Below are 27,229 nucleotides of genomic sequence, written 5' to 3'. Positions count from 1 at the left end.
GGGATAGAATCAAGAACATGTGAAGTAATAGTGCCATGCCATATAAAGCCTTAGTAAGGCCACACTTAGAATACTACATCCACTTTTGGTCATCACCATATTATTTTTAAAAAAGGTGTTGAAACTCTGGAAAGAGTGCAGAGAAGCGCAACAAAGATGATTAGGGCGCTGGAGGCTAAAACACATGAAGAACGGTTGCAGGAATTGGGTTTATCTAGTCCAGTGGTCTCCAACCTTGGCAACTTTAAGACCTGTGGACTTCAACTCCCAGAGTTCCTCAGCCAGCTTTGCTGGCTGAGGAACTCTGGGAGTTGAAGTCCACAGGTCTTAAAGTTGCCAAGGTTGGAGACCACTGATCTAGTCCAGGGAAAAGTGGACCAATAGTTTGAACAAAACTCAGCAGCACTTTTTCTTGCAGCTGTTGATAAAAATAGGATCGCCAACATCCAATGACATGGATGGCAGAAGAAGACGCAGCAGTGAAAAGAATGATTAGGGGTGACATGATAGCAGCGTTCCAATATTTGTGGGGCTGCCACAAAAAAGAGGGGGGGGGTCCAACCTATTTTGTAAAGAACCGGAAGGCAGGACAAGAAGCAACGGATAGAAACTAACCAAGGAGGAAAGCAACTTAGAACTAAGGAGAAATGTAGTGGGGTGGGGGGAAGGACTAGGGGTGATGTGACAATTGTCTTCAAATATTTGAGGGGCTGCCACAAGGAAGAGGGGGTCAGACTATTCCCCAAAGCACCTAAGGGCAGGACAAGAAGCAATGGATGGAGACTAACCAAGGAGAAAAGCAACCTAAAACTAAGGAGAAACTTCCTAACAGTGAGAACAATTCACCAGTGGAGTAGCTTGCCTTCAAACCCCCGTGACTTCGACCCTACACTGTCTACTGTTGACCTCACCCCAGAGGTGGGTTCCTACCAGTTTGCACCAGTTCGGTAGAACCGGTTCATCAAATCTACCGAACAGGTTAGAAGAGGTTCCACCAGTGGACCTGGAAAGCAGGCCACACCTACAGAAGAGGTTCCAAAATTTTTTGAAACCCACCGACACAGAGAGAGAGAGAGACAGACTCAGAGAGAGAGAGGGAGGGAGGGAGGGAGGGAGGGAGGGAGGGAGGGAGGGAGAGAGAGAGAGAGAGAGAGAGAGAGAGAGAGAGAGAGAGAGGAAGACATAAAGAAAAAAAGAAAAAAAAGTGAGAGAGATGAAAGAAAAAAAAGGAAAAAGGGACAGAGAAACAAAATGAAGGGGAGAGAGAAAAAGAGAAAGAGAGAGAGAGAGGGGTGGGGAGAGAAAGAAAACACATGGCTGGCAAGCCACTCCCACCAGGTCACATGGCCCACAAGCCATTCCCACAAAAGAGGCCACACCCACAGAGTAAGTTCGAAAATTTTTTGAAACCCACCACTGCCTCACCTCATTCCTAAGAGGTCCACCAGTGTGCCTACCGTCCCGGTCCTACTGTCCTCACTCATGTCCTGCATTCCTAATCATGCTTATAGTTAGATCTGTTATCTTATACATGCTTGACACAAGAAATAAAATTAAAAAATGTTTAAAAGTTTTGGGTGCCCCACGCCTGCAGCCTTTTCAGAAGAGACTGGACAACCGCTTGTCTGGAATGGTAGCAGGGGGGTTGATCTAGACGACCTCCGGGGATCCCTTCCAACACTTGTCATTCTGTTATTCTACCCCAAGAGATCTCTAGTTGAGTAATGCATTTTTGGGACGAACGCAGGGGAAGCACCAAGGCGCCGCTTGAACGCCGCGGGTTGCATCTTTGCAAACGCGCGCGCACGCGCGCACCCAGTCGCGGGCGGCCACACCCACGGGGTCCTGCCCCCACCACACCTCCGGAAGGCCGAACGCAGGAGGAGAGAAGGAGGAGCCGATGGAGGAAGGAGGGCAGGCCCTGGAAGAGAAAGCTGCGCTCCGCTTCCAGAGGGGCTTCTTAGCCGGGAAGCGCCTGGCCGAACTCCCCTGGGAGGTGAGTGCACAGCAGCGCCCGTGGGCGCACGGTTGCACCAGCACCCCTTTCCCTTCCGATCTGTATCTTAGAGCCCTGATTGAGAGGCGCGCGTGGGAGGAGGAGCCTGTGAGCGGGAGGGGCTTCAAATTTTGCCAGATTTTGGAGAGGGGGAGGGAGGCATGAAGGCGAGGAGGGGCTGGAATCCCACCCCCTCCCCGCTGGATGCCCCCCTCCCCTCCTTGATCAGCCTGCAAGATGCAAGGCTCAGTATCCAGAACTGCAGGGAATTGCGATCCTTGAACATTTGGATTACAACGTGGGGGGGGGGGGGCGTCCGTTCCTGATTTGGCTTTGACTTTCAGATTAACAGAGTTGGAAGGGACAACTTTGAGACTTGGTGGACTTCAACTCCCAGAATTCCTCAGCCAGCATGGCATAGCTAGGAAATTCTGGGAGTTGAGATCCACAAATCAGAAAGATTAGATTAGATTAATTGAGTTGGAAAGGACCTTGTAGGTCATCTAGTCCAACCCCACCACCACCCAAGCAGGAGACCCCACACCATTTCTGACCGATGGCAGTCCAGTCTCTTCTTCAAAGCTTCCAGTGATGAAGCTCCCACAACTTCCAAAGGCAACTTCTGTTCCATGGGTTGATTGTTCTCACTGTCAGAATTTTTTTCCTTATTTCTAGGTTGAATCTCTCCTTGGTCAGTTTCCATCCATTGTTCCTTGTCTGGCCTTCAGGTGCTTTGGAAAATTGCTTGACACCCCCCCCCCCCCATCCTCTCTGTGGCAGCCCCTCAAATACTGGAAGACTGCTATCATGTCTCCCCTGGTCCTTCTCTTCCCTAGACCAACCATGCCCAGTTCCTGCAACCGTTCTTCGTATGCTTCAGCTTCCCCTCCCATCATCATCTTTGTTGCTCTTCTTTGCACTCTTTCTAGAATCTCAACATCTTTTTTGTAGTGTGATGACCAAAACTGGATGCAGTACTCTAGGTGTGGTCTAACTAGGGCTTTATAGAGTAGTATTAGTACCTCATTTGATCAACTGAATCCCTCTGTTAATACAATTTAGGATTGCATTGCCTGTTTTGGCTGCCGCTGTACACTGCTGGCTCATATTTAGCTGGTTGTCCACTAAAACTCCAAGATCCTTCTGAAGGTCTTTCAAGGCTGCTGTGAGGGAGGATGGAAAGGAGAATTCCTGTTGAGATCCGGACCCTTACTACCCTCCCGGCCTTCCACAAAGCCACCAAGTCCTGGCTGTTCCAGCAGGCTGGGGGGAGCTGAGAAGCATTTACCTCCATGGAAATTGTGAATGTTGGTTTTGTTTTTAATATGTTGTCTTTGTCTCGTTCCCCCCTCTCCCTTGTCTTTTGTGAGCCGCCCGGAGTCCTCCGGGAGTGGGCGGCATACAAGACAAATAAATAAATAAATAAATTCCTGATACAGGTAGTCCTTGACTTACAACAATTCATTTAGTGACCGAAGATACAATGGCACTGATAAAGGCGACTTAGAACTGTTTTTCACACTTAATGATGCTTGAAGCATCCCCACGGCCACTGGATCAAAATTCAGAAGCTTGGCAACTAGTTCCTATTTATGACGGTTGCCATGTCCCGGGTTCATCAATCTCCTTTTGCGACCTTCTGACCAGCAAAGTCAGTGGGGAAGCCAGATTTGCTTAACAAACATGTTTAACAACTGCAGCGATTCACTTAACAAAGGCAGCAAGAAAAGTTGTAAAATGGGACAAATTCAGTTAACCAATTTTTTATTCAACAACGTAAACTTTGGGCTCAATTGTGGTTATACGTTGAGGACTACCTGTATTTTCATTTTTCTGCCATGCACAGAGTAAGTGTGAGATTTAAAAAAAAATAAAAAATCACTTTTTAAATATCTTAGATTTCATGGAAGAACACAGAAATTGCTGGTTGTGAAGGAATAACATTTTTGTTTGAATGTATGATGTACAAGGACAATAATGAACATAAGCATACTCGATAGTTGATCGGTGGGATTATACATAATTGAAAACAGTGATATACAAATATAAATGGTTGGTAATTCTTTTTCATATAGGGATATGTGATTATAAAAAAAGTATATTGTTATTAAACAGACAACCAAGAATGTAAGGGAATTAGGTTTATTGGGAAAAAAAATTAATTGTAATTGAATATACGTTGTACAATGAAAGTGAGGTATTTAGTTATATTAGATGAAAAATCTGTGATTGTAAATGTAATTGAGAATATGGATGCAATGGATGAGAATTTTGTTTATGTATTTTTATGTTTAAAAATAAAAACAAATTGTGAAAAAAAATAGGAAATTGCTGGTTGCTCCTCCTAAAAATAAAATGATGATTTCATGAGCTATAATTCAATTGAATGTGTTTCCTCCATCAAATCGTGCATGTGTTTTGCTATCTAGAGTCTTGAAGAGGCCCTAAAATATTCAGAGGATTCCTCTCCATTTTTGGCTGTCCTACAGAAGGTAAACATTTCTTTGGAATTAGAACTTATTTCCTTCTCAATCATCATCATCCTCTTTTAACAACCCCATAATTCCTTGCATTGGGGTGGAGTCTGGGCAACTGAATAGAGCCAAGTGTTTCCTGGCTGGATGCCTTTCCCTGTCGCCAATGCAGAGTTTTGTTCGGCAGATGTATATTCTCATTGTGTCCAGAGAGAGACTCCAGAGAATGGTAGAGGACAGGAAGGCCTGGAGGAACATTGCCCATGGAGGTCACAATGGGTCAGATGTGACTTTGCAACTAACAACAACAAACACAACAACAACCGCTCTTGTTTTCATCGTTTCAGACTCTGTATCATCCACTCTGTTTGAAATATCCTCCATCGGTTCAATATAGAAGACGCTTCTTATCTGAGCTGATCAGAAAGGTAAGGTTGGGTTGTGGTGACCACGCAGGTTAGATTACCTTAACAGATACTTCTCATGAGACTGTCCTTGAAGACTGTCCAGAGCAGTACTTCTCAACCTTGGCACCTTAAAGATGTGTAGACTTCAACTCCCAGAATTCCCCCAGACAATACATATATTTCATGGATGTCTGCTTATATGACTCCCTCCTGCTATTGTAAAAAGCAGACAAGCCTGACAATTATTCTACAGCCAAATGATAAAGTATTGTGGAAGGAAATGAAATAAAATCTTGTTGGATTTGTTTTGTTTTCTATCTGGATCATCTTCCCAAATTAGTATCTTCTGCTGTCCGCCCCCCCCCCATCCCCCTTAATTGCAGCATGAATCTACAAGCACTGAACCTCTGGATCAGCTCTACGAAGCCTTAGGGGTGGTCCTGAATTGTGAAGAAACCACACACTGTTACAAGAACTATTTATTGGTAAGTAGGGATCATCACAAGCACTGATGATATTGCAAGTCCTTGGTGCTCTCTGAGATTGTTTGTTCTCTGGCAAACGTTTCATTACTCTAACTAGGCAACATCATCAGTGCAGCACTGATGATGGTACCCAGGTAGGGTAATGAAACATCTGCATGAAAACAAACAAGCTTTTCTGACCCAGGCTTCCTTAACAAGCATGAAGCAGAGTCTTGGTCCCAGCAAAACCTCTTTTATTTACACAACTGTGAATTCCTTTCATTCACAGTCAGCAAGGCTTGGCAAACAGTCTTTCAGAGGAATATTCATCAACACGAACCTTATCTTGCTTGGAGAGCTGCCAGATAGCCAATTTCCAAACGCAGGGCAAGGCAACACTTGGCACAGAGTCTCTTATAGTCACAAACAGAACTTTCCATTCTTCAAATGACCGAAGGAACGAATTGTTTCCTGCAAAAGCCCCCTCCCCATTCTGCTCCTCTTTTGTTTCCTATGGGAGGGGCCAATCACCTCCAAGGTGTGGCTTTACTCCTAAGTCCACCCTGCTTTCTTAGTTGTTCTTGTCTTCTGGCAGCTCTGCACATGCGCACACTGGGAACAGGCTCCAGCTGTTCCTCTGCCTCACTGCTGTCTATCTCCCTCTCTGCCTCTGATGCAGAGCCCTTGTCTGAGCTTTCCTCAGCCCCCAAGACTGGCCCATGTTCCTCCCCAACCTCCTCACACTCTGACTCTGCTGCCAGCTTTGCAGGCCGGCGGCAGCTCAGAGAACACCAAGGACTCCTTAAGTAGGAAGTCTCTGTTTTAAAACAAACAAACAAACAAACATGAACAGTGCAGTCGTCTTTAAATCTTCAAGTTCAGTCTTCATGTTCACCTTATGTGAGTTCTACTAGAACCTGGAGCCTAAGCTAGAAATCACAGCGCACCCTAGATTTACAATGGTTTTGTTAAACTTGTCTTTGTACAGGAGTATGGCCATCGCCCGAAAGAATATGTCTAGCAGTTGTTAGGAAAACATGAGTTTAGCTCAGGAAGACAAGAAAGGTTGAGAAAGAAACTCGAGTTCCTTCTATTAAAACCCAAGATCTGAATTGCTCTGAAGACGCTTAAAATTACCCCATTTGCTTGTTCCTAAGGAAGCAATTATATTCTCCTAGAATTCGTAACAGCCTCACTAAATTTGCTGCCATAAAACCCTATAGCAGTCAGCTAATTTGGGAAATCGCAAGGGTTAGGCCTTCAGGGACTCATCAGGGAATTCCAGGGTAGAATGCCAGGCTGGGAAACTGACACCATCCTGAAAGACGGCAGTGTCAATTCCCTGTTGCATTGAAAACTGTGTCGATGTTTGGTGCAGCATCCCCAGGAATCTTTAATTCAACTTGCAGGTGTCTTTCCCTTGAGTGTCTCCAAAGGCGATGCATCCTTCCTACCAATATGTTCCTTTCAGCCCTCAGGAGATGCCGTCACACTTCGTGAAAACGTGGCGTTCGTTTCACAGGGAACCACAGGTCTAGTCACCTGGGATGCTGGCCTCTACCTGGCCGAATGGGCTCTGGAGAATTCAGAGGTCTTCAGAAACAGGTAGAGTTTCTCCACTTTAGGCTTGGACAGAGCCAGCTAAGGTTCAGCTTGTTCCTTTTGCGAAGACTGACCTGGACTCACTAAGACAGGGGGCAGCAACCCGTGGCTCTGGAGCCGCATGTGGCTCTTTCGTCCCTCTGCTGTGGCTCCCTGTTGCTGGTCGGCACCACAATTTTGAGAGGAGCTTCAGGTTTGTGGAGGGGGAGGCAGGGCATGCCAGGAGGAGACTCCATGATGGGGGATATTTTCCCCAACAATCTGGGTTCTCATTTTGCTAACCTCCGAAGGATGGAAGGCGGAGTCAACTTTGAGCTTGGTGAGATTTGAATTGCTGGCAGAATTAGCATTCTAACCACTGCATTATGTATGTATGTATGTATGTATGTATGTATGTATGTATGTATGTATGTAACGGACGGAAGGAAGGAAGGAAGGAAGGAAGGAAGGAAGGAAGGAAGGAAGGAAGGAAGGAAGGAAGGAAGGAAGAGCAATAGCACTTAGACTTATATACCGCTTTATAGTCCTCTCTAAGCGGTTTACAGAGTCAGCCTGTTGCCCCCAACAATCTGGCTCCTCGTTTTACCTACCTCGGAAGGATGCAAGGCTGAGTCAACCTTGAGCCTAGTGAGATTCGATCTGCCAAATTGCAGGCAGCCGGCAGTGAGCAGAAGTAGCCTGCAGTACTGCATCCTAACCACTGCGCCACCACAGCTCAGATGAAGCAATTTGCATGGAGAACTCTCCTTATTTTATGTATTTGCACATTGGCTAGGGTAGGCTGAGGGGTACTGACTGGGCCAAAGATACTTCAGTTAATTGCCGTGGCTAAAGATGGATTTGGAACAAGTCCATCTTCTTCCTAGCTCCAAAGCACCGAGAAGGCCTGGTGAAATGAATGGTAGACCCGAAACTATTCCTTCTTTGTCTATTTTGTTCCATGTTCATCCTCTTTCTCTTTCTTTAGAAGAATTCTGGAATTGGGAAGTGGGACTGGATTGACGGGAATTGCCATTTGCAAGGCTTTCCGCCCGAGAGAGTACATCTTCAGCGATCACCACGAGGGTGTCCTTCAACAGCTGTCTGAGAACATCCATCTGAATGGTTTGACTTTGGAGGCTGAATCTTGCAGCCACTGTACAGGAGAAAGCCCAAACCATCAGGGCCATCCTGATGTTGACTCGGAAGATGACCATGTCCAAATATCAGTAAAAGAACTGGACTGGAATCTAGTGTCCAAGGATGAGCTTGCGAAATTGCAAGCCGACGTCATTCTTGCTGCAGGTAATGGATGTCTTCAGATCAGACTTAGCTTGCTGAGTTAGGCATGAATGCAAACATATTCTAAGCACTGGAGTTTTGAGATGTGAGCATTCATATCAAGACTCTGGAAAGAGTGCGATGAAGAACAACAAAGATTATTAGGGGACCGGAGGATAAAATAGGTGAAGAACGATTGTGTCAGCCTCTATTTCACTATTTGCTTTCGGCTGCCATTGAAATGGGGAGGGGGGGGGCTGGTATTTGGGAGGGGAAGTTTTAAGTACAGGAGAGATTGTAAAAAGGAAGTTTTGTTCTCACCATCTACTGCAGTGCTGGAGATCGTGCCAACCATCCTGCATACCAACCTGATGATGCTCCTTGAAGATGGAACTCACATGACACCTCAGGGATTTGCAGATTGGACAGGGGGATGAGGGTTACCAGGGGGAGGGGGTTTGGTCACATATTGATGTGTATGATTTTGCGCGCTTTTGCCTCAGATCTTGCTTTGCTTAGCTGCTATCTTTTCATAACCGGTTAAAAGTACTCTTAATTCTGCAAAGTGGAGTTAAGTGGTTTCCTTATGGGTTGCTGAGGGAGGTCGGCTTGACAGGTTGCAGGAATTGGGTATGTCTAGTTTAATGAAAAGAAGGACTAGAGGTGACAAAATTGCAGTGTTCCAATATCTAAGAGGCTGCCGCAAACAAGAAAGAGTCAATCTGCTCTCCAAAGCACCTGAGGGCAGGAGAAGAAGCAATGGATAGAAAGGGTCTATGGAGATTCTCAGTCATCCAGGTCATGGTTGACCCAAAGGTAATTTTTTCAAGAGGCAACTGGACTTTCTGTTTTTTTTTTTCTTGGAAGACGTTTTGCTTCTCATCCAAGAAACTTTTTCAGCTCTGACTGGATAGTGGAATCCAGTCAGAGCTGAAGAAGCTTCTTGGAAGAATGAATTCCCCACCATCCAGAGATGGGTGACTATAGAAGTTTGGGGGGGAAAAAGATAACTATAGTTAACCCTATTCTATGCACTGCTCAGAAATATTCATATTTATATCTTTGCAATAGATCTTGATTTTTTTTTTTTTGCAAAATGGTGTCGTTTTTTTAATCCAAGAGGTAAGGATTTGTGCAGGGGTTCCAATTGCGATATTCATTAAAAAAAAAAGTTGGACCATTAACTGCCACATACCGGCCGCCATCTTGAATTTTTTGACCCTACCCTGTAGACAGTCCAGTCTGGATCTATTTTAAATCTCTGTCTATCCAGTGATCCATTCTCTCCAATCGATATTGCCTTGTAATTTGCATTTTTTTTTTTTTTTTTTTTTTTTAAATGCCACTGTCAGGCCTGCAGGCATATTCCTTTTAGGATCTTTGGCCTGCCACACTTTCTATTATTTTACTATGCAGTTTCATTAGTGGGGAATAGAGAGGGGTGAATAGTAAGGAGCAGAATGTGTTGCTGTCAAAATAAAACATTCCTTTCTAGAAGCCCAAGGTCATCTTTTTGTCTCCGCACCTCTGCACCTGACCGGAACTAGATAGGTGGAAATGCCAGCATGGCAGAGGAAGATTGGACCATGTGATGGACTTGTGGGTGTGGGGGCAAGGTCTTAAACTTTCAACTGGGTGGAAACCCAGGAAGCTTTCAGATTTGGGTTTCCAGAGTTTATACCAACATGTCTCTCTTATTAAATTGGAACTTTGATGAAAACTATGCCTTGAACTCTGATTTAATTCTGGATGATATTTGGAACGCTGACTGCCACTTCATTTGTTCCTCTCCCCCCCCCCCTCTTTAATTCCTATCAGATGTGGTATACGATCCGGAGGTAAGCCAGCACTTGATTGGTGTCCTGCAAAAATTTCCCAGGGACGGAGGGCCTGAAGTTTACATTGCCTTCAATATCCGAAATCCGGATACGTATCACGACTTCCAAATGCAACTTGGTAAGATCGGAAGGGGGCGGCTTCTTGGTGGCTCAGAATCATAAAGTTAACATAAGAGAAACAAACCTGGAATTTCTTCAAATGTGGGATGCTTTTGGCTTGTTTCTTTTGGCTTTCGTTTGGTTTTTTATTTATTTTATATCCCACCTTTCATTATTTCCATAAACAATTCAAAGTGGTGGGTATATCTAATATTCCTTCTTCCTCCTGTTTTTCCCACCGCCACAACCTCGTGAGGCAAATTGGGTTGAGAGAGGGGACTGGCCCAAGGTCACCAGCTGGTTTCATGTTAAAGGGTTCCACTGCTATATGCTCCATTTTTCAGAATAATATAGTAATTTATTAAAAGCACAGGTACTCCTCGATTTACTATTCTATTAGATTGTATTAGATTAATAGAGTTGAAAGGGACCTTGTAGGTCATCCAGTCCAACCCCCTGCCCAAGCAGAAGACTCTACACTATTTATGCCAAATGGCAGTCCAGTCTCTTCTTGAAAGCCTCCAGTGATGAAGCTGTCATAACCTCTGGAGGCAACTCCTGTTCCATGGGTTGATTGCTCTCACTGTCAGAATTTTTTTCCCTTATTTCTAAGTTGAATCTCTTCTTGATCAGTTTCCATCCATTATTCCTTGACTGGCCTTCAGATGCCTTACAAAATAGCTTGACCCCCTCCTCTCTGTGGCAGCCCCTCAAATATTAGAACAGTGCTATCATGTCTCCCCTGGTCCTTCTCTTCACTAGACTAGCCAAGCCCAGTTCCTGCAACCGTTCATCGCATGTTTTAGCCTCCAGTCCCCTAATCATCTTGGTTGTTCTTCTCTGCACTCTTTCTAGAATCTCAACATCTTTTTCTTAATAGTAGTAGATTCTATGGAGACAGGTGGTGCCACGTAGAACTTTATAGCTACTAACCAGCACCTTAAATCCCACTCAGAAGCAAACTGGCAATCAATCCAACTCACAAAACAGAGTAAACATGTTTCTTAGGCACACATTCCCTCTGGACGGGATAAAAGAGTACGCCAATGAATAAACCTGGGATTCACAAGCGCCATGGAGCTTATAATCTGCAGTGTATCATTAATTGTGAATAAATACATCACTTTGGAAGATTGGAAAGCACTGTTAATGCTCTAACCAAAGTGTGGCTATCAGGAATGAACCTGATTTAATAGACACAGCTGTTGTGCCTTGCTTTTATCTTCCAGACAACATAACTGTAGAATTCCTCTGCTAATTCATGATAGGTAACTAACTAGTTAATAGCCTGCACCAATCCAAGATACGGCCACTGCTCTAACTTTCTTTACTTAACAGATTTTTTCCCCATTCTAAAGAACAATGGAAAAGGAGCAGAGGGGAAAGTATTTCTCCCTCTCTCTCTCTCCCCTTCTCTTCTCTGTGTCTGTCTCTGTCTCCTTCTCTCTCTCTCTGTCTGTCTCTCTCCCTCCCTCTCTCCCCTTCTCTGTCTCTTTCCCTCTCTCTATTCTCTCCCACTCTCCCCCCCTCTCCCCTTCTCCTCTTCTGTTTGTCTCTGTTTCTCTCTCTATCTGTGTCTCTCCCTCCCTCCCCTCTTGTCTCTCTTTCTGTCTCTCTCCCTCTCTCTATTCTCTCCCTCTCTCCCCTTCTGTCTGTCTTTCTCTCTGTCTGTGTCTCTCTCTGTCTCCCTCCCTCTCCTCTCTGTCTCTCTCTGTGTCTCTGTCTCTCTTTGTGTCTGTCTCTTTCTGTCTCTCTCCCTCTCTTTCCTCCTTCCCCCTCCCCCTCTCTCTGATGGGACTGTCTGCAAGATTTATCACAACGTATCAGTTCCAGGTTGGAACTGAAGCTCAACTCTGTAAAACAAAAAAACAAAAAAATGCCACATCCTTTCCTTCCTGTTCAGTAGAATGAAATACGCAAAATCGAATTAGGCCGGGTCACCTGGACCAGAGATTTACTCTTCTTTATATCCCACCTTTATTCTATAAACAATTCAAGGTGAGGAACAGATTGACAGAGTTAGAAGGGGCCTTGTAGGGTCATTTAGTCTAACCCCCCCCCCCCGCGCCCTGCCCAAGCAGGGGATCCTATACCCGTGATGGCAAACCTAAGGCACAGGTGGCACACAGCGCCCTCTCTGTGGGCACGTGAGCAGTCGTCCCAATTTAGCTATGGTGCACATTTGCACATGCCTCCTACTGGTCAATTGGTCTTCAGGTCTCTGCCACGCATCAGCAGGAGGTATGGGGCGTGGGAGGGTGCATGTGCATGGGGGGGGGGCAAGGCACATACAAGGGGCACATGTGCAGGGGCCGTGCACGGATTGCATTTTGAGGGTTCGGGCACACGCTTTGGGCACTTGGTCCGGAAATATTAGCCATCATTGTCCTACACCATTTCTGACAGATGCCAGTCCAGTCTCTTCTTGAAAGTTTCCAGGGATGAAGCTCCTGCAACTTCTGAAGGCAACTTCTGTTCCACGGGTTGATTATTCTCACTGTCAGAAAATTTCTCCTTGTTTCTAGGTTGAATCTCTCCTTGATCAGTTTCCATCCATTGTTCCTTGTCTGGCCTTTAGGTGCCTTGGAAAATAGTTTGACCCCCCAGCCTCTCTGCGGCAGCCCCTCAAATACTGGAAGACTGCTATCCTGTCTCCTCTGGTCATTCTCTTCACTAGACTAGCCATGCCCAGTTCCTACAACCGTTCATCATATGTTTTAGCTTCCAGTCCCCTAATCACCTGAATGGTGGAGAATTCAACCAGAACTGAAGATGAGAAGTAAAAATTCTTCAAGGAAAAAGCACCTTTGGCACTACCTGTACTTTATAAACTTGTTTTGCCTCTCTACCAATTTTGGGCTAGTATTTTCTGCAATATGCCAAGCTGCTTATCTTTTTAAAAAATTGCATTGAAAATTATTATGCTTTATAAAAAACACCTCTTCGATGTCTTCATGCAACGTTCCCGGAAATAATTTTATCCCCCCAGAAAGTCCACTTTTTCAAAAATTGGTCTTGATAGATCACACGTCCGAAATGTTTTTGCAGTCTCTTGTTAATGCAGGGAAATAGATAGGGGAATAAAATGCGCGGAAGGCTTTAATATATTGCAGAGAACTTTTTTTTTTCTTCCAAAACCTGGACATTTAAAAATGAGCCACTGTGAGGTTCGTGTTTTGGGTAAGGAAAATGTTTGCATACACAGCAGCTTTTTTATCTTACCAGACAGAGGGATAACACTGCGAGGACTTCGTAAAGTCAAAAAAAGAAAAAGAAAGAGACTATTCCCACTCACTGCACATTAGAGTCTTGGTATCAAGGGACCAATTAACTTTCACAGGAGTTGCATTTCCCACAAGCAAGATTCAGCCGCACAAAAAAGTTGCCCAGATTGGATGGAACTTTTTTCTTATTTTGCTTGCGTATTCAAATCTGTGCAATTAATTCACACAGTGTTTTTGGCCAGGCTCCAAAGAAAATCCACATATGATAAGTATCGTGTTTGGGAGATTTCTTTTTTTTAAGTGTTTCTTCTTTGTGTATAATTTATCAAAAGTTGCTTTCAGAGCAATAAACAACTCTGGCCCATTTCGCAAATGAAACCAAGTCCTTTGAATTAAGGGGTGGGGTGGGGTGGGGATAGATGACATGGAAATATCCCGATGTTTAATCATGTTTCTTCTTGCTTTTTTGTTTTTTCAGATAAAGTGGAGATTGGACGTGAAGTGGTAGCTGCCTCTTGGAAGAATCTTTTCCCATATGACCAGCATGCTAATATAGTAATTTTAAGGCTGTACATTTAAGGTTTTTTTTCCCCCTAACTCTTGATTGGAAAGCTTTTTTCAAATATTACGATTGGGAATAACTTCGGCCATCATGAGCTAGTTTCATTCTCAATGTTCATTCCAGCCATCTTCTCAGGAAGCATCAAAATGCCTCTCAGGGCTACACTAAAGACTTCTTGTGTTGTAATCAGTGGGTTTACAGGAATATTTTTCTCAATTTTGTCAATTTTAAGATGTATGAACTGCCAAAATTCCTGTTTCTCAGTCTTAGCAACTTTTAAGATGTGTGGTCATGAACTCGCAGAATTCGCTGGGGAATGGAAGTTGAAAGTCCACACACATCTTAAAGTTGACAAGATTGAGAAACACTGATCTACAAGATAAATTACTAAACTTTTGCATGTTGTTTACGGATTTAAAGTTACTCTGTTGCAGTCTTAGGGACGCGGTGGCTCAGTGGCTAAGACACTGAGCTTGTTGATTAGAAAGATCGGCAGTTTGGTGGTTTGAATCCTAAGCACCGCGTAACAGAGTGAGCTCCTGTGATTTGTCCCAGCTTCTGCCAACCTAGCAGTTCGAAAGCATGTAAAAATGCAAGTAGAAAAATGGGAACCACCTTTGGTGGGAAGGTAACAGTGTTCCATGCTCCTTTGGCGTCTAGTCATGGCGGCTACATGACCACGGAGACGTCTTCGGACAGCGCTGGCTCTTCGGCTTTGAAAAGGAGGAGCACCGCCCCCCAGAGTTGGGAACGACTAGCACATATGTGAGAGGGGAACCTTTACCTTTTATTGCAATCTTGCAATACTTATAATGTATCCTGTTTATATAATTGTGTGAACTATGGAACACAGAAGATGTTATTTTTGTGTAATAAACATGAGGTTGCATCCTTTTTGAGGTGTTTTTACTTCTGTGTCTTGGGTGTGCTGCAACATTGTCAGCCCGGAGAAGTAGATCACAACAGGTAATCAATCGCCATCTGTTTTTAATTGAGATTGACTTTTAGAACAGAATCTTGCAATCTGATTCTTCTGTACCTTCCTCTTCCTCCTCCTCCTCTTCTTTCTCATATTCCTGTGAATCTAGGGGTTCTCTACATGAGCCATTTCCAAATGCTGTCTTGTTTCTGAGCACTTAACACTGGTGTCTATATAACAATTTCTGCGTGTTTCTATCAAGGTCATCTTCCTTCCTTTATATATATTTCCTTGGTCCGCCTTCTAGAAGGTGCTTCTTGCAGGATAAAGTTTTTAACTTCGCAAAAGTTGACATTTCGGAAGCATTCGTAGTTCTTTTCTGTGGGAGCCAAACAGTCAATATTAAAACAGAAAAGGGGATTGATCTGATTTTTCACTTTAATATCCAAGTATTCTCATCTTTTTTCACCCAGTTTAGACTAACAATCCATGCTCTACCATCCAGATTTACCCCCCATAACAATCCCTCAAGATAGGCGAGTCTGAGAATGAGGGGCTTAAAAATCTCTCTCTCCTCAGTCACAAAATAGTTCATAATATTTCTGCTTCTAGTTCATCCTCTATGTTTTTAATGGCAGCAGAATGAAACAATAAATTGACTGAAAACAAAGGCTTACATCATGTATGTCTGCAGCAAAACAACCAGGCTCAGAGAGCACCAAGGACTCCACAGTTCTCCACGTCCTTCTCTCCTTCTTTTACGCTGCAAACCCAACTCCCTTCTAACACTGATTATGTTACCTAGTTGGATCATGAAATGTCTGCAGGAAAATAACCAAGCGCAGAGAGCACCAAGGACCCCACAGTCATCCTCCTCCTCCTCCTCTCCACAAACCCACCTCCTAACACTGATGATGTTACCTAGTTGGGTTATGAAACATCTGCAAGAAAACTACCAAGCTCAGAGAGCACCAAGGACCCCACATTTCAGCCCTGCGCCACAAATATTCTACAAATATCAGTACGCTAACTACACCAGGTTTTTTTTTTACTTTTGAGAAAATACATTGCAACAGAGAAGTTAACATTTTCCCTGCTCCTACAAGATGATGTTTGACTGAAAGAATCTGTACAATCGGATGGATGCACAGAAACTACAAAATATTAAAGAGCTAATGGGCTTTTTTTTTTTTACACATGCTTGCTTCATACACAAATGTACCCCCAGCAATGTAGTATATTATTAGTCATTAATAATAAATTAGTATAATCAAAAAAGCACCACAAAGAATGTTCTTTCTGCACCAACTCAGGAAGCTCAAACTGCCCAAGGAGCTGCTGATTCAGTTCTACAGAGGAATTATTGAGTCTGTCATCTGCACCTCCATAACTGTCTGGTTTGGTTCTGCAACCCAACAAGACAGACAGAGACTTCAACGGATAATCAGAAATGCAGAAAAAACAATTGTTGCCAATCTGCCTTCCATTGAGGACCTGGACACTGCACGTGTCAAAAAGAGGCCTGTGAAAATACATATCTACAGACCCCTTCCATCCTGGACATTAATATGTTTCAACTCCTCTCCTCAAAATGACGCTGTAAGGTACTGCACACCAGAACAACTAGACACAAGGACAGGTTTTTCCCGAACACCATTACTCTGCTAAACAAATAATTCCCTCAACACTGTCAAACTATCTATTAAGACTGTATCCCTATTATTATTTTCTTCCTTCCTAGTACCTATCTCTTCCCACTTATGACTATAACCATATTGCTTGTATCTTTAAAATTTATACTGTTTTGTTTCCTAGTATAATTTGATTTCTTATTAGTAACCTATGACTACCACTAAATTGTTTATGATTCTTGATGAATGTATTCTATTTTATTTTTCTTTATGTACACTGAGAGTATATGCACCAAAGACAAATTCCTTGTGTGTCCAATCACTATTCTATTCTATTCCATTCCATTCCATTCCTAATAGTGCACAATTTCACAAACTTCTACTAAAGGCTGAAACCAGGAGAAAGCCTTAGCTTTTGGTAGAAAAATACCCAAAAATGAATGACAAGTATGGAAGGACAAAAATTCCTACGTTTCTCTCAATAGCTTTGCGGAAATTACATTTCAGGTTTTCACACTTTCGGCATCTAATCCCAGTTAACATTTCACACGTAATAAAAAAAAGGAATAAATGTTAAAGAGATAGCAAAGAAAAAAAATCATTTTACTTATGTGCTGATCATCCACAAACTTTTGTAAAATGGGGATATAGTAGTTCAGACAATCCCATTAATTACTAATCAAAGAATAAAGAAAACATCTTATAGCTTTTGTTATCATTATCTGTTAAGAATACAAATTTGAAAAGTAAGGCACTATTACACTTGTTATTAATGCTGCTAGATTAATAACAGAAAATACTGGGTATATCTAACGGGTCATCTTAGAAAAATGGGCATGATAAATATGGTCCATTGCCTTAACAAAAAAATTAACATATAAATTGAAACCAGTTAAAGAAAAATAAGAGAGAAAATTACTTCCCCCCACCTCCCCGTATGGTCTGATTTCTTATAATACGCTAATGATGAAAATAGTAATCAACCTATGTAATCAGCCAGCTACATCCCATTATTTCTATAGAAAATATAAATGTAAATTGACTACAGATACATCGCATATGAAGATTAATAGTACCCTTGCTTGGCAAGATATTAAAAGGGTATTGATTTGAATCTATGAAATATTCTTTATTGTACAATGGCTAAAAGGCAGATTCCAGTGTTAATTCAAAATAAACTTCTGGGAGTTAAGGAGACCTTGACGGTGGAACCAGTAACTTTTTGCTGAAACCACTTGGATGTTCTAAATTACTAGCTTGTGTAGAAAATTGACCCAATGTCACAACCCTAGGTAAGATGCTGCATGAAATCAACCATATAAAGGTAATCCTTGACAGATTACAGATTGGGTGAAACCTGGCTCGAAAACAGTAACTGTGAGAGAGACTTTGGAGTCCTAGTAGACGATCGCTTAAACATGAGCCAGCAACGTGTGGCAAAAAAAAAGATAACACAATCCTGGGTTGTATAAACACAGGCATAGAATCAAAATCACATGAAGTATTAGTACCGCTTTACAAAGCCTTAGTAAGGCCACACCTGGCATACTGCATCCAGTTTTGGTCACCACATTACAAAAAAAAGAAGATGTTGAGACTTTGGGAAAAGTGCAGAGAAGAGCAACTAGGATGATTAAGGGCCTGGAGACTAAAACACATGAAGAACGGTTGCAGGATTTCGGTTTGGCTAGTCTAAAGGAAAAAAAGAATTAGGGGTGACATAATAGCAGTGTTCCAGTAGCTGAAGGGCTGCCACAAAGAAGAGGGGGGAAAATTATTCTCCAAAGCACCAGAGGGCAGGACATGAAACAATGGATGGAAACTAATCAAAGAGAGAAGCAACCTAGAACTAAGGAGAAACTTCTTAACAGCGATGACAATTAACCAGTGGAACAGCTTGCCTCAATATTTGTGGGTACTTAAAATCTTTATCACCAGAGGTTTTAAGCACAGTCAGTTGTCTGGAATGGTATAGGATACCCTGCCTGAGGAAGGGGCTGGACTAGAAGACCTCCAAGGTCCCTTCCTGCTCTATTCTGATTCTGACTTATGACCGGTCACTTAACGAAATGTTTGAAGTCTCAATGGACTTCACTCGGGTACTTATGATCCAGTTCTGAAGTTCTAATGGACACCCTCCATAATCAGATGACCGCACATTAACAATCGCTCCACAGTCACTGCCACCTGTCCTGTTCCATGGTCATGTGCCATCATTTCATGAAGTTTGTGCCAAAAACCTGCATTTATTTCTGGCTTTTTGGGCAAAAGTAGCCCATTACTCTTGGTTCACCAAATGACCAGTGTGTTCACTTAACAACTGTTAGGGATATAATTCTAACGGTTGGGTTGGCAATATATAAATCATGTAACAATGTTGTAACTGTTTCTTTAAAGCATACTGTAAAATGTGATTGGCTGCTGTTTTTCCTCAATCGGCCATAAGAGGGAGCCAGAATGACTGTTAGTTCTCTCTCTGTTTGTTAGATGCTGGGCTGATCTGATCTGAGAGCCATGAGCTATTGTAAGTTTTGCAACTTTTAGCAAACCTTGATTACTGGACTGATTATATGATACTGGACTATGTTATTTGGATTATCCCTTAACTGAAAGACATTGATGAGTGACTGAATTATCCGTGTATGACTTGGACTGTTTGATGGACTCTGATACCTCTATTTCCACAAAAGTAAAAGCCTATTTAAACTGCAGTGTCTCTGTATGCTGGTTTGTGTGTTCTCCAACACAACTCTCACAACACTTCGCTGAACGTTCTCGCTCTCCCAACTGGGAGCTTACATAACAACAACCACCTCAAAAAAAGATGGATTGATTATGTGGGTGGCTAGAAGAACTCCAAGGTCTCTTCCAACCATGGGATATTATGTTCTATTTTTTTCCATTACAAAAAAGAACCAAGGGCAGTAAAAAAAAAAACGACTTTCACGTAAGACTCGCAGTTAGATCACTTGACAGTGGGATCTAATCAGTCCTATCGGAGAACAGAAAATTCTGCTTTTTCTGTTCTTCTTTAACATTTAAATAACCAACAATTCCATTTCTTACAGTTTACTGCAACAAAAGAATTTCTTCTACAAAGGAAAAAAAATACAGTATTCTCAGTAAGAATTCAAGAACAAGAATTTATCACTAAATGCCAACAGCCTTCCGTGAATTATGCATCTTGAATGAATAAGATATCTTCCAGTCTTATCCACTACAGGAGTGCAATATTCAATAGCTTTTTTTTCACCTAAACACTTCAAAAAACGGAGATCGGTTCTCAGATATTGGCCGCTTCATTAATAGAGATGAAAAAGGAGGCGATAAACCCCAATGAAAAGAATATTTTTAAATAGAATATAGTATTGTTGAGACAAACGAGTTTGTGCATGAAGTATTTGGCTGTTTTGAAATGGAAGAAAACTGCACACACATCTATACCTAGGTGTAAGCATTTAAATATTTATAAGCTGCCTTTCCCTTCCAGAACAGATAAGCATTTAAATGGGGACTTTTTGACATCTTATTTCCAGAGACGTTTTATTTGAAAAATTCATGCAGAAACCAAATATTTTGCGGATACTTATGAAAGTCACATGCAGTGAGTAGGGCAATTCAGAAGTACGTTGTTATGGCACTTAAGACTCTTTAAGAAAAGTGATTTCGCCATCCGTGTTTTAAATTTAATCTATCTTGGCACACAGCCAAGGGAAAGTAACATTTTGAGTTGTGGCTCAACATCTCAAGAACGTCAGGGGCCCAGTCTATAAGAATTATGATTACGAAGCAGCAACCTGGTTCCCAGCACACAAAACCTTTATTCCAATGCCAATTGCAATTCAGGGACAGGTGTTGTTGTTAGCTGCAAAGTCATGTCCGACCCATTGTGCCCCCATGGGCAACGTTCCTCCAGGCCTTCCTGTCCTCTACCATCCCCCAGAGTCCATTCAAGCTCACACCAACTGCTTCAGTGACTCCATCCAGCCACCTCATTCTCTGCCGTCTTCTTCTTCTCTTGCCCTCCATCTTTCCCAGCATGAGGCTCTTCTCCAGTGAGTCCTTCCTTCTCATTAGGTGGCCAAAGTCTTTGAGTTTCCTCTTCAGGATTTGGCCTTCTAAAGAATAGTCAGGGTTGATCTCCTCTGGGACTGACCAATTGGATGGTCTTGCAGTCCAAGAGACTCGCAGGAGTCTTCTCCAGCACTAGAGTTCAAAGGCCGCCATTCTTTGGTGCTCAGCCTTCCTTATGGTCCAAATTTCACAGCCGGATTGCAACTGGGAAAACCATAGTCTTGACTACATACTTTTGTTGGCAAGGTGATGTTTCTGCTTTTTAGTATGCTCAAGTGCAGGTAGTCCTCCACTTAAGGCACAATTGAGCCCATAATTTCTATTGTTTAAGTGAGACAGGTCTAATCTTAAAAGTCATTTTTCCCCGTGCTGTTGTAAACTTTAAACAATGACTAAGCAAAATGGCTGTAAATCAAGAACTCTCTGCAATAGGTTAGAAAATCACATCTTTAGTCTGGGAAGGCTCTTCTCTATTCCAGGTAGTACTCAACTTATGACCAGGGTGGAAAATTGTTGTTGCCAAATGATAAATTTGTCAAATGAATTTTGCTCCGTTTCTTGCCGGACTTGTTAAATATAGTCACTGAAGTTGATAAGTTAGTATTCACAGTCATTAAGTGAATCTGACTTCCCCTTTGAGTTTGCTTATCAGAAGGTCACAAAAGGGGATCATGTGACCCCGGGGTGCTGCAACCGTCGTATGTATGAACCAGTTGCCAAGCGTCTGAATTTTGATTATGTGACCATGGGTGAGGCTTCAAAGGTTGTAATTATGAAAACGGTCATAAGTCCCTTTTTTCAGTTCTGTTTGTACAGTTACTAAATGAACTTTTGTAAGTCAGAGGGATAGAATCAAGATTGCGTGAAGTGTTAATACCACTTTATAATGCCTTGGTAAGGCCACACTTGGAATCCTGCGGTTTTGCTCGTCACGATGCAGAAAAGATGTGGAGACTCTAGAAAGAGTGCAGAGAAGAGCAACAAAGAGGATTAGGGGACTGGAGGCTAAAACATATGAAGAACGGTTGCAGGAACTGGGTATGTCTAGTTTAATGAAAAGAAGGACCAGGAGGGGCATGATAGCAGTGTTCCAATATCTCAGGGGCTGCCACAAAGAAGAGGGAGTCAAACTATTCTCCAAGGCACCTGAGGGCAGGACAAGAAGCAATGGGTGGAAACTAATCAAGGAGAGAAGCAACTTAGAACTGAGGAGAAATTTCCTGACAGTTAGAACAATTAATCAGTAGAACGACTTGGCTCCAGAGGTTGTGAGTGCCCCAACACTGGAGGAAGTCTTTAAAAAGATGTTGGATAGCCATTTGTCTGGAACAGTATAGGGTTTCCTGCCTAGGCAGGGGGTTGGGACTAGAGGACCTCCAATGTCCCTTCCAACTCTGCTATTGTATTCCTGTATTCTAGTCAAGGACTACTTGTATAAGGCTATTTTCCATCCATGAAGTGGCACTTGAATTTTCCTAGAATATGATCAAGTAAGGGACAAAAATAGGAAAGGTTTTTGTTTTATTTACCAAAATAAAATGTCATTTTTTAAAAAATTCAATTCAACATAAAGTTTGTCATAAAATTTTGATTTATGCCAATTTTTGAATTTTCAAATACTGGCAGGACAATACAAAATTGGAAAAAGACATAATTTATCAACTAACTTGTAATTTATCATAAGCTAATCGGATTTGTTGCTAAACAGAGGAAATACTGTCTGTTCCCAGCTTTCATCCCAGCGTTGCTGTTTGGCCTGGCGAAGATTTCTTCGGAATAGAGCAAGTTGGCTTTCCTCAGCAGGAAATTCACCGAAAAGCATCTGTAAGGCAAAACAAAAAACAAAACAAAAAACACCATGATAAAAAAGAATGCTATGCATTGAGCAGTGTGGTGGATGAAATGTGAAACCAATCCAATACGAGTAGCATTAAGATCAAATTAAGAATAAATTTCCTGACAGTTACAACAATTAACCAGTAGAACAACTTGCCTCCAGAAATTGTGAATGCTCCAACACTGGAAGTTTTCAAAAAGAGATTGGACAACCATTTGTCTGAAATGGTATAGGGTTCCCTGCCTAAGCAGGGAATTGGACTAGAGGATATCCAAGGTCCCTTCCAACTCTGTTATTCTATTCTATTCTATTCTATTCTATTCTATTCTCTATTCTATTCTTATTCCATTCTGATATTCTATTCTATTCCATTCTGATATTCTATTCTATTCTATTCTGATATTCTATTTTATTCTATTCCTATTCCTATCTCTATTCCATTCTGATATTCTGTTCTGTTCTATTCTATTCCGTATTCTATTCTGTATTCTCTATTCTATTCTCTTCCTATTCCATTCTGATATCCTATTCTATTCCATATTCTACTCTACTCTATTTTGTATTCTCTATTCTATTCTTATTCCATTCTGATATTCTATTCTATTCCTATTCCATTCTGATATTATGTTCTGTTCTAATCTATTCTATTCCATATTCTACTCTACTCAATTGTGTATTCTCTATTCTATTCTATTCCTATTCCATTCTGATATTCTATTCTATTCCTATTCCTATTCCATTCTGATATTCTGTTCTGTTCTATTCTATTCCATATTCTACTCTATTCTGTATTCTCTATTCTATTCTATTCCTATTCCATTCTGATATTCTATTCTATTATTATCCCTATTCCATTCTGATATTCTATTCTGTTCTGTTCTACTCTACTCTATTCCATATTCTACTCTACTCCGTATTCTCTATTCTATTCTATTCCATTCTGATATTCTATTCTATTCTATTCTATTATTTGTGGAAAAATAACATTGAGAACTACTAAAATGATGAAATTGTATCATTAAAATATAAGGATTATGAAAACTATAGTATAGGGAGTCCTCAACCTAGAACAGCTCATATAGTGACCGTTCAAACTTTCAATGGCAATGAAAAAAGTGTCTTACAACTATTTTTCACACTTACGACCTTTGTAGCATCCCCATGATCACGTGATCAAAATTCTAATGCTTGGCAATTGATTCATACTTATGACTGTTGCTGTGTCCCAGGGTGATGTAATCCCCTTTTGAGACCTTTTAACAAGTAAAATCAATGGGGAAGCCTGATTCACTTAACGGCCGTATTACTAATTTATCAATTGCAGTGATTCACTTAACAACTCTGGTGAGATGGGTCATAAAATGGGACAAAACTCACTTAGCAACAGAAATGGGCTCAATTGTGATAGCAAATTAAGGACTAACTGTACAGTTTTGTGCGGTCCAAAATTGTTAATATTAATAGATTGCTGATAGATTAATAATATTGCAAATGTTAATAGATTTTTGTTAAAAAAAAAAACTATGGAAAAACAGCACAAAAATCACCCAGCATCACACGAAAACCCAGTCCTTCAATTTTCTTAGTGTAGATTTTTTTTCTCAAGAGGAATTAAATTTATTTACTAGAACGGCAATTCTATTAGCCTCCTAATTGCACCCCTTAATATTTAAAGGTTTTGATCGATGCCAGATTCACTGCTTTAGAAAAGGTTTAAAAAGGGCTGTAATCTCAACCTTAGCAAAATGTATTGTTAATTAATTAATTCTTAATTATTGCAATAAAAAAACCTAGCAAAACTCTTTGAAAACTGAGAGGGTGAAGGAGAAAATTACTGGATCACCGGCGTACAACGATAAATTGGTATGCCTATGGGCTAGCTTAAGAGGATGGAAAGTGATATTGCATAGATGAGGCCCCAGGGACTTTATAAGATAATTAAATATACATTTAACTCCTCTCCTTGCAGGTATTTAGTAAAATGTCCTTGCATGCTACATCTCTTTCAGCCTTACGTTCTTGTGATATTTAAATCTATCAAAGAATGTTTACAGTCTGTACCACAGATTAGGTCTACAGATTACATCAAGTACAAATTTAAAATCAACAAAAGTTGCAAAATGAGATCAGCCAGGTCTAGGAATACCTGCCATCTTAGCCTAAAAAGATCTGACTTCCTGAAGCAGCAATTAGGATAATAAAGACAATAGGAGCCATGGTGGCGGGGTGGTTAGAATGCAGTTCTGCAGGCAAATTCTGCCCATGGTCAGCAGTTCAATCCTGACTGGCTCAAGGTTGATTCAGCTTTCCAGCCTTCCGAAGTTGGTAAAATGAAGACCCAGATTTTTGGGGGGAAATATACTGACTTTGTAAACCGCTTAAGAGAGGGCTGTAAAAGCACTGTGAAGCAGTATATAAGTGTTATTGCCCTTCCTTCCTTCCTTCCTTCCTTCCTTCCTTCCTTCCTTCCACCGTGCGTAGTGGTTAGAATGCAGTTTTGCAGGCTAATTCTGCCCACAGTCAGCAGTTCAATCCTGACTGGCTCAAGGTTGATTCAGCTTTCCAGCCTTCCAAAGTCGGTAAAATGAAGACCCAGATTTTGGGGAGGAAATATTGCTGACTTTGTAAACCGCTTAAGAGAGGAGCTGTAAAAGCACTGTGAAGCGATATGTAAGTCTAAGTGCTATTGCTATTATTTTTTTCAAAATGGGACTTAGGGAAATATTGGATCAGTGGATCATCTCAAAATCAGCACCATAAGATGACAAGTTGTAGGATTATCAAGGAACTGCTCACAGAAGAAAACCATGATTGGTGTTAGACATCCATTCTCAGATTCAAAGGAAGTTGAGAAATACTGCAGAATACTGCAAGCCAAAAAGTAAAGAATGGAGTGAAGTGAAGTGCAGTGCAGTGGATTGGAATAATAGGAATAGAAATAGAATAATAGGAATAGGAATAGGGAGTGGAGTGGAGGCGTAGGGTAGGGTAGGGTAGGGTAGGGTAGGGTATCGTAGGGTAGGGTAGGGTAGGGTAGGTAGGGTAGGGTAGGGTAGGGTAGGGTAGGGTAGGGTAGGGTAGGGTAGAGTAGAGTAGAGTAGAGTAGAGTAGAGTAGAGTAGAGTAGAGTAGAGTAGAGTAGAGTAGAGTAGAGTAGAGTAGAGTAGAGTAGAGTAGAGTAGAATATTTTTCATTGGCCAAGTGTGATTGGGCACACAAGGAAATTCTCCGGTGCCAAAGTTCTCAGTTTACACACAAGCAACGAAGTGATAAATCATAAGATTCAACCATTATGTAAACGACTCAAATCAAACACTATCAAGAACTAATCTGAGAAGCATCCACAAACCTTCAACTGTTCCGCAAGTTCACTCCAGTCCTTAAACATCAAGCCGTTCACTTCGTGTTTCACCAGTTCGTGCAAACTGCAAAGAAATTGGGGTGCATAAAAAGATCTCATTAGTAGCTATGGGGGGCGGGGGAGGGCAGAAAATCAATCTGCAGTATGGAAGGCCTTTCTGGATCAAAAGGAGGGTGCCTGGAATTGTGCAAAGGAGTCCGCACTTGATTTCTGCATGCATATTGCGTAGCGGGTCCTTGTTATTTCTGAACACGGAAGCAGGACTCGGCACTCAACAGAGCAACCACCAATCCGATTTTTTACAGTCTGGTGCATTCCGGTGTGGATTGGAATACTGTATTTTTCGGGGTATAAGACACTCCGAAGTATAAGACGCACCTAGCTTTTGGGGAGGAAATTGCTGCCTCCCAGCAATTTGCCTCCTTGCAGCAAACGGCCAACAGCCTGGTTCAGTTTCAGCACAGCCTGATTAGCACAAGCAGCTGATCAGCGGTTGGATCGGCCTCCTGACCATCAGCTGTTTCAGGCTGCAGGGATTGCCTTAGCCTATTGTCGCCTCCGCAAGCCCCATTTTCCACCTCTGCATCCCATTTTCAGCCTCCGCGTCCCCCGTTTTGGGCTTCCGCGCGCCACATTTTCCGCCCATTCCAATCCCCACCTCCTGGAATGGGCGGAAAATGAAACTTTTTCCTCTTTCTCCTTGGCAGTTGATGGCTGGGCAACCTCTTGTTGTGGGCCCCTCTCTGGAATGGACTGCCTCCTCCCTGGGAAACTGTGGTGGTGCTGCTGAAATTTTCCTCCAGCTCTTCTCCAGCTACACATTCCATCCCAGCTGGCATTTTGTGTATTCCTTGTTTACAAGAACACGGTATTCACTGGGAGAGGCGGAGGACAGGACGACACGGCCCTTACCATTGAAATCGTACTGCGCACACGGGCAAGCAACAGCCGAACATATCTACCACTTTCATCGGTAAATCTAAACCGCTGGAGGATTTATGAAGACAAACCCCTAAATCGGCTGAGCCTGTAAGAGAAAAGGAAGGGGAGTTCAGTGGATACAGAACTGCTCAATCAATCAGAACAGAGCTGGAAGGGACCTTGGGGGGGGGGCTTCTAGTCCAACCCCCTGCTGAAGCTGGAGACCCTATGCCATTTCAGACAGGTGGATATCCAGTCTTTTCTTTAAAACCTCCAGTGATGGAGCTCCCACTTCTTCTAGAGGCAAGCTGTTCCACTAGTTAATTGTCGTCACTGTTAGGAAGTTTCTCCTTAATTCTAGGTTGCTCCTCTCCTTGAGTAGTTTCCATCCAGTGTTTCTTGTCCTGCCTTTTGGTGCTTTGGAGAATAATTTGACTCCCTCTTCTTTGTGGCAACCCCTCAAATAATGGAATATTGCTATCATGTCTCCCCTAGTCTTTCTTTTCTCTAGACTGGCCATACCCAATTCCTACAACTGTTCTTCAGATGTTTTTGTCTCCA

At 42.2% G+C, this 27,229-nt stretch overlaps 2 protein-coding genes across 5 annotated transcripts in view; one reads left to right on the top strand and one right to left on the bottom strand.

The window, feature by feature from the left end:
* Window positions 1-1,867: 1,867 nt before the first annotated feature.
* Window positions 1,868-14,817, top strand: EEF2KMT (eukaryotic elongation factor 2 lysine methyltransferase). 2 transcript variants are annotated; one of them, XM_087729168.1, is made up of 9 exons: window positions 1,903-1,996; window positions 3,895-4,048; window positions 4,426-4,488; window positions 4,818-4,898; window positions 5,261-5,362; window positions 6,813-6,946; window positions 7,911-8,227; window positions 10,022-10,159; window positions 13,843-14,817. In XM_087729168.1, the coding sequence occupies exons 2-9, from the start codon at window positions 4,046-4,048 to the stop codon at window positions 13,941-13,943; spliced, it is 939 nt and encodes a 312-aa protein (XP_087585294.1). In that variant the 5' UTR covers window positions 1,903-1,996; window positions 3,895-4,045; the 3' UTR covers window positions 13,944-14,817. The 2 variants fall into 2 exon arrangements, with proteins under 2 accessions (XP_087585293.1, XP_087585294.1); XM_087729167.1 differs by lacking the exon at window positions 3,895-4,048 and having other exon boundaries at window positions 1,868-1,996.
* Window positions 14,818-14,946: 129 nt separating this feature from the next.
* ALG1 (ALG1 chitobiosyldiphosphodolichol beta-mannosyltransferase) overlaps window positions 14,947-27,229 on the bottom strand; it is a 36,548-nt gene continuing 24,265 nt past the window's right edge. The window contains exons 11-14 of one of the 3 annotated variants that reach the window (XM_087729166.1): window positions 26,660-26,774; window positions 25,736-25,811; window positions 22,218-22,372; window positions 14,947-15,224 (exon numbers count right to left, since the gene is read on the bottom strand). In XM_087729166.1, coding sequence (XP_087585292.1) covers window positions 22,235-22,372; window positions 25,736-25,811; window positions 26,660-26,774 — 329 coding nt within the window. In that variant the 3' untranslated portion in view covers window positions 14,947-15,224; window positions 22,218-22,234. Of the gene's footprint in view, window positions 15,225-20,274; window positions 21,507-22,054; window positions 22,373-25,735; window positions 25,812-26,659; window positions 26,775-27,229 lie in introns of those variants that run through there. The other 2 variants (XM_087729165.1, XM_014067267.2) reach the window with 2 other exon arrangements.

The sequence above is a fragment of the Thamnophis sirtalis genome, unplaced genomic scaffold (genome assembly GCF_051295495.1).
Source record: "Thamnophis sirtalis isolate CommonGarterSnake01/CBP01778 unplaced genomic scaffold, rThaSir2_p1.2 scaffold_14, whole genome shotgun sequence".
Taxonomy (NCBI): domain Eukaryota; kingdom Metazoa; phylum Chordata; class Lepidosauria; order Squamata; family Natricidae; genus Thamnophis; species Thamnophis sirtalis.
This window is presented reverse-complemented; position numbering and strand designations above follow the sequence as displayed.